This window comes from Physeter macrocephalus, chromosome 11 (genome assembly GCF_002837175.3).
Source record: "Physeter macrocephalus isolate SW-GA chromosome 11, ASM283717v5, whole genome shotgun sequence".
NCBI classification, from domain to species: domain Eukaryota; kingdom Metazoa; phylum Chordata; class Mammalia; order Artiodactyla; family Physeteridae; genus Physeter; species Physeter macrocephalus.
The window spans coordinates 9,567,836-9,575,378 of record NC_041224.1 but is presented as its reverse complement, the minus strand read 5'-3'; the positions used below and the strand labels follow the sequence as shown (position 1 = coordinate 9,575,378).

The 7,543-nt window shown below is 39.0% G+C and overlaps 1 protein-coding gene across 3 annotated transcripts in view; it reads left to right on the top strand.

Annotated features, from left to right (window-relative positions):
* Window positions 1-7,157, top strand: part of TMEM236 (transmembrane protein 236) — a 58,283-nt gene extending 51,126 nt beyond the window's left edge. For all 3 annotated transcript variants that reach the window (XM_055087734.1, XM_028495743.2, XM_028495744.2), the window contains one exon: window positions 6,249-7,157. In XM_055087734.1, the coding sequence (XP_054943709.1) occupies window positions 6,249-6,829 (581 nt within the window). In that variant the 3' untranslated portion in view covers window positions 6,830-7,157. The remainder of the gene's footprint in view (window positions 1-6,248) is intronic.
* Window positions 7,158-7,543: the final 386 nt, after the last annotated feature.

Genomic DNA, 7,543 nt, shown 5'->3' with positions numbered 1-7,543 from the left:
GAAGGGGCTTCTAGTGTGTGGGAACCTTTCCTCCTTCACGGCTCCCTCCCGCTGGTGCAGGTCCCGTCCCTATTCTTTTGTCTCTATTTTTTCTTTTTTCTTTTGCCCTACCCAGGTATGTGGGGAGTTTCTTGCCTTTTGGGAGGTCTGAGGTCTTCTGTTCAGTAGGTGTTCTGTAGGCGTTGTTCCACATGTAGATGTATTTCTGGGGAGGAAGGTGATTTCCACGTTTTACTCCTCTGCCATCTTGAAGGTCCTCCGTATTATTTTTTTAATCTCTAAAAGTACTTTGACTGAAAGTGCTTTGTGTGCTTCAAATGTTTTTTAAAACTTTTTCATAAGACTGACTTTTCTTCTAGTCCAGATTTTTTTTTTCTCTCAGCATGTTATATTTAAATCATTAGCAGTTTTCTTTCCGTAGACCATTTTCCTCTCAGGGAAAAATTGATTTCAGGGACTGTGCTTCAAGACTAGTCATACTTTTTCTGAATGAATCTTAAACTTGATCTTCTGGTTGCTGTGAGTTGAGTAACACCCTCATTTCACATCAGCTGCCTTGATGGCCTCAAGAGCCTCGTTGATGAGTCCCCAGGTCCTCTCTAGTTCCCGTGCCCTGCATTGTCCTCATCTTTGGTGAACTTAGAATAAACTTAGAATCAAGTCCAAATTGTTTATCATGGCCCATAAGCTCTACATCACCTGGCTTTGCCACGGACAGTGTTGTCTAGTGCTTAAGGGTCTGAGATTCACGCTCCATCCCTCCCCTTGCTCACTGTGTGACCCTGGAAACAATCCTTAATCTCCCTCTGCCTTAGTTTACTCATCTTTAAAATGGGAACATAATAGTATCTACATCATAGAGGTTTATTATTATTATTATTATATTGAGGTATAGTTGATTTATAATATTGTGTTAGCTTCAGGTATATAGCAAAGTGATTCAGTTATATATATTGTATATATTTCAGATTCTTTTCCATAATAGGTTATTACAAGATGTTGAACATAGTTCCCTGTGCTCTACGGTAAATCCTTACTGCTTATCTGTTTTATATATAGTAGTTTGTATCTGTTAATCTCATATTCCTAATTTATCTCCCCCCACACCTTTCCCCTTTGTTAGCCACATCATAGAGTTTTTCTAAGGATGAAGTGAATGGATACATAGAAAGGGCTTAAAACGGCACCTGGTATGGAGCAGACACTTAGTAAGTCTTAGCTTCTCTCCTCTTCTTCCCTCTCTTGCCCCCTACCAGCCCCTCACCACACTCTCCTCCTTTCAGCTCATTTTAGCTGAAGGAGCTTTACACCTACTCTTCCTACCACCTGGAAAGTTCTTTTCTCCATTCTCACATAATTCATTCCTATTTATTCTTCAGTCTCTGCTTAACTGTCACTTCCCAGATCCAGGGGGCGGAGTGGTGAAGGCAGGGACATTATCCGCTGCATCATTCTCAATGCCCAGCCTAAGCTTGGAACAGCACTCTACAGTGTGTCTGCTAACAGCAGACAGCTTGGGTGTTCAAGTGTTCTAGCCCTTTACCAACATCAGGAGCAGTCTTTTGGCCGTGCCATGCGGGGATCTTAGCTCCCCAAACAGGGATCGAGCCTGTGCCCCCTGCAGTGGAAGGTGAATCTTAACCACTGGACCACCAGGGAAGCCCCCGTCCAGAGCGGTTTTGAAGCGGTTGTTTGGAGAGACAGTTTTGAAGCCTGTCCCCCTACTAACGGCACTACCTAGCACTCGCCTGCTGTTGGCACTTGAGTCCAGACCCCTTCCCCCTCAAAGAGGCCATTTTACCCCTAAGCTGAGATTTCCCTTTTCCAAGTTGCCTTTATATAGTGAAATTTTTGAATGAATAAAATTAAAATGTTGATTTCATTTAAATAGTGCATTTTTAGTAGCAGCATCATTCCTATCTTGGTTTTAGGTGCCCTTTTTTGTTATTCTTCTCTCTCTTTTTGCTCTCTTTTTATTTAAATAACTTTTATTGCTTTCTTTTTCTCTTTGCAAGAGTAATACATGCTCACTCTAGAAAATTCCTCACTACTGATTTGTTATGTTGTACTTACACTTTCCCTGTAAGTGATCTAAAACTTTTGGGGAACAAGTTAGAGATAGAAATACATCACTATGAAGAAATAATAAAGCAAAAGATGTGTGAGTTACCTACTTAAACATTTATCTGTTATCAAAATTGCATTTTCTTATTTATTTGGCATGCACGGTGAGGATAAAAAGTTGTTTTGGCAGCTGGCATCGGCTGGGGGGAACTAGGCAGCAGGCCTGCTATTTTTACTTTTTTTTTTTATGTGTTGTATTTCTTTTTAAATTAATTAATTAATTAATTTTTTGGCTACGTTGGGTCTTCATTGCTGTGCACGGGCTTTCTCTAGTTTTGACGAGCGGGGGCTACTCTTCGTTGTGGAGCATGGGCTTCTCATTGCAGTGGCTTCTCTTGTTGCGGAACACAGGCTTCTAGGCGCACGGGCTTCAGTAGTTGTGGCACGCCGGCTCAGTACTTGTGGCTCTCTGACTCTAGAGAGTAGGCTCAGTAGTTGCAGCACACAGGCTTAGTTGCTCCACGGCATTTGGCATCTTCCCGGACCAGGGTTCGAACCCATGTCCCCTGCATTGGCAGGCAGACCAGGGAAGTCCTCTACTTTCTACAGGGCAGCATGAGCCTTTAAGGAAGTGAGTAGATTGCTCTCTTTGTGTTTATATCTTTTACAGATTTTGCACAAATAAATATAATTTTCCTCAGATAGAACCCTGACAAGTAACAGCAACAATAAAAAGAATTCCAGGGCTTCCCTGGTGGCGCAGTGGTTGAGAGTCCGCCTGCCGACGCAGGGGACGCAGGTTCGTGCCCCGGTCCGGGAAGATCTCACATGCCGCGGAGCGGCTGGGACCGTGAGCCACGGCCGCTGAGCCTGCGCGTCCGGAGCCTGTGCTCCGCAACGGGAGAGGCCGCGGTGAGAGGCCTGCGTACCGCAAAAAAAAAAAAGAATTCCAGCTATAAGTGGAAATTTTAAAAATAATCATTTGGAGGGAAACTAATCATGGAGCCGAAGGGAATAGTATTGAATACATGAAGGTTTATGTGACTGGAGGATAAACTTGCTGGTCTGTTCTAATGACCAAATGAATTCTTGACATCCTCAGCTCTACCCTGCCCTTTGGGAGGCCAGCAGAGCTTGCTTTCCAGCTCATAGTTATAATGCTTCTTACTTGGAAAGAGGGCAGCAGAGACCCTAAACTAGTCCCCAAATCTAAACTAGTCCCTCATGAGCCGTGGAGAAATATGAGGCTGATTTTACCAAATACACATGGATTAGGGCTTTTGTATTTCATTAAAAATGAACCCTAGCTAAGAATTCGTTGTTTGTACCAACGGCTCTTATCGTCAGATATTAGGACTCCCAGTGACTGTTTAAAAAATGTTCATGTGTCACTTCTTAGATTGCACTTCCTGGCTTTGAAACAATGCTGAATTTGCAATCATCCTCAAGAGCCCAAATTATATGCTTTGTTCCTCATATTGACAGAGGAATTTGGATTTTCATTTGAACACCTTGATCTACTACGAGAGGTGAAGGAGAGTGCGCTCTAAGACAAGACACGCTCTAAGAAATGTATTTTCCATATTGATTGTTTTTTGGTAAAAAGTAAAAGATATACAACTGATGTAAGTGAGCATCTGCGTTTCACAACAGACGATATTATGATTTTGTTAAAATAACGGTGATTAGCATATATTTTTCTCTCTTGAATGTAATTTATCAGAATGATTCCTTTCTCTGTCTGACTTACTTCATTAAGTATGTTAATCTCTAGGTCCATCCGTGTTGCTGCAAATGGCATTATTTTTTTCTTTTTTTAAAATTATTTTTTTATGGCTGAGTGATATTCCATTTTCATATTATATCACTTATGTGTGGAATCTAATTTTAAAAATGACACAAATGAACTTATTTACAAAACAGAAACAGACTCACAGATCTCAAAATCAAACTTATGGTTACCAAAGGGGAAACGTAGGGGGAAGGGATAAATTATGAAATTGGGATTAACAGATACACACTACTGTATATAAAATAGATAACTAACAAGGACCTACTAGAGCACAGGGAACTCTACTCAATATTCTGTGATAACCTATATGGGAAAAGAATCTGAAAAGGAATGAATATATATATATATATATAACTGAATCACTTTGCTGTCCACCTGAACTGACAAAACATTATAAATCAACTATATTCCAATTTTAAAAAAAAGATTCCTGCTCATGCCACTGTGACATCTACGTTTGATAAGGAAGTTTCTAAGGGTCATGGTTCCTAACATTTATTTATGAATGATTCATACCAGAAGTAAATAATATCTCATCAAGAACTTAATTATTTTTTAGTTGATAAATGTACTCAATTCACACTTAAAATTTAAAAATAATTAATTGTATAGAAAGAAAACTGAGGTTTGTCCTTTAAACAACTCCTACTTATAGTAATCAAGCCTTTTATTAGTCATTAATCATAATAACTTATTTGTTTTAAAATGTTTTCACTTCAGCTCAGTACATCTCAACAACTTGTATTGACTTTGTGTCTTTAACCTTTAGAGCTATTCCATCTAATGACTCCCTTTAAATTTTGTCTTATCAAGTAATGTGGCAGCTCAGCACATTTGCTGAGTAAACTTTGTCAAGACCTGAGAAATGCTTAGCAACGAAAACGGTGCTTAAGTGTTCAAATATTTGGAAAATAATGTGCTAGTTCTTTCATGTAGAAAAATCATACCATCAACAGTTAGTAAGTTCTGAGATTTGAGCTTCCTTCATAACCCCAACCTCAACACCCACGTGTATACGGAGAGACACACACATTCGCTCTCTCTCTCTCTCTCTCACACACACACACACACACACACACTCACTCTATGATGTTGATGCGGAAACACCCTACTCATTCAGTTGACTGACATGTTGACCAGCCACAGCTTCATGGTCACAAATGAGATACGTTAGTCTAACCCATCACACTGACGAGTTCAAAAACTCTGGGGGAAAGAACAGCTTAAGAATCTTGGATACAGAATGTTAACCTTCACTAAGACTCTCTCATGCTCAAAAAAGACCCTCTTAGCACCAGACTCTAAGCTTGGCCATCTGGGTTGTAGTGATCTCTGTGAGCGTCTTATAAAATAAGATTGGACCATTGAACTTTTGATTCATTTGATTTTATGATATGTATCTGTTTTATAATTAACATGTGATGTATTGCCTCTAGAAAGTGCTAGCAGCCATAAAGTTAAGGGATTGTCAGTTGGGGTCAAACAAGTCTGGGCGTGAGTTCCAACTCTGCCCATTCCTAACTGTGTATTTGAATTTGGGCATCATTTCACTTCTTGTACTCCAGTTTCCATATTTATCGAATGGGATAGTAATCCCTATCTCTCAACTTTTTATCTGAGGATTAAATGAGATAATGTGTGAAAGTGCTTACTTAGCTCAGTAACCAGTAATGGCTATTATTCTGAAATGGTAAAAATGACTTAGGATCCATACCCAGGGAAATACAAAGACACAAAGAGCCTTCTCTGCCTCTGTTTTTTTTTTGCACTGTGCTACTCATTACTATCTTGAAATTCCATGTGTGAAACAGACCTCAAATAAGAGAACACTTAAATTTCATTTTTAAATTTAAATAAAATTTTAAATTTACATAAAAAATTTAAATATCTCACTTTAAATAAAAATTTAAAAATCACAGTGAAGGGGCTTCCCTGGTGGCACAGTGGTTGAGAGTCCGCCTGCCGATGCAGGGGACATGGGTTCGTGCCCCGGTCCGGGAGGATCCCACATGCCGTGGAGCGTCTGGGCCCGTGAGCCATGGCCGCTGAGCCTGCGCGTCTGGAGCCTGTGCTCCACAACGGGAGGGGCCACAACAGTGAGAGGCCCGCGTACCACACACACACACACAAAAACAACCACAGTTAAATAAAATTTAATTTAAATAACAATTAAATTTTTACATTTGATGAAATTTTAATTTAAATAACAATTACAATTTAATTTAAATAAAAAAATTTAATTTAAATAAAATTGAAAGAAAAGTTAAATTCTGAATAAAAATTTAAAATTTAAATAAAAAATTTAAAATTTAAATTTAAATAAAATTAGAAGAAAAGTTAAATTCTAAATAAAAATTTAAAGTTAAAATGTAAATAAATCAATTTATTGCAGGTAACAAAGACGGGAACATCCACGCGACCAGTTTGCCTCAAATAAAAACTGTGACGGATGAATTGAGGCATAATGAAGAAAACCTGAGACCTTCGCAGCCAGCTGAGAGGACCCGGCTATCGTGGCTACCGGGAGCCACCACAGGGGGCTCAACTCCTGAGCTGGAGGGACCCCAAGAGCCCACCTTTGAGCGGGGAATCCTGAGAACAATGTCGCAGTGGGACATGCGCTCTGAGATCTTCCTCTGGAGCTTTCTGCTGTGGTCGGACACCATAGAAATGGTGCGGGTGGCCGGGCACCCCACCGTGTACAAGTCAGGCTGGGTCTACCCCGTCTACATCTTCAGTTTCATTTCTCTTCTTCGAATGATACTGACTCCCTGGAACCCGCTTCTGAATTCCCTGGGCATCGTGCTCCAGGATCTACCCTTTATCTTTGTTAGACTTAGTTTAATCATTGTCCTGGGAACGATCACACCCATCTTGGGCCTTTGTAAAAATGTACTCGTGACTCTCTCTTATGTTTACTTCAATTACTTAACCAAATTCAGGGTTTTCTCTCCCTTTGAGATGGCTTTTTAACAAGGAAATGTCCCATAGTCAAACCTCTTTGTTATGCACATGTGCACATTTGTAATCTTTTTGGGGGGCAGGGATAAGTTTTTGCACTATAGGAAGAAATGAAGAATAGATGCTAGAGAAAAAAACTATTTTTAAAAACTGTAGCATGTCAATTTTTAAAATGTATACAAATGGTGCTAAATTTAAGCAAAGTTATAGTCTTCTAAGTTGGTTCCCCTTGATCTCTAGAAAATGGTAATAGTTAATTTTAGTTACGTATTCTGCACTTTTTCTAAAAGCACCCTTCAATAAAGCCTCTTAAAAATTAGAACGTTTTCCCACTAAGTTAGTCCAAGAATGAAATTTTTTTATGGTTTATATAAAGTGCATCACAAGAATTAATTAGTTAAAATTAATTTTAGGAAATACACTTGTAATTATGGAATAATGTTTAGCGTCTTTAAAAACATTTGAATTGTAGTTTTAGGGTCTCCTTCAAATACGGAATTATGCTCTTTATTCCTCTGTGGCAAGCGACTTTTATGTAATCAATTGATTTCAGCATAGAAAGCAGTAAATTTAGTTTCAGACATTTGACTCAGTTTAATATAATGAAGTCAAGGTATACCAGTAAGACCTAGATAAAGTTTTATAATAGGAAGCCATTAATTGAAGAGGGAGATTTCAAAGTAAAAGAATATCTTATTTGCGCAATTGGATACCATCATGAAAACA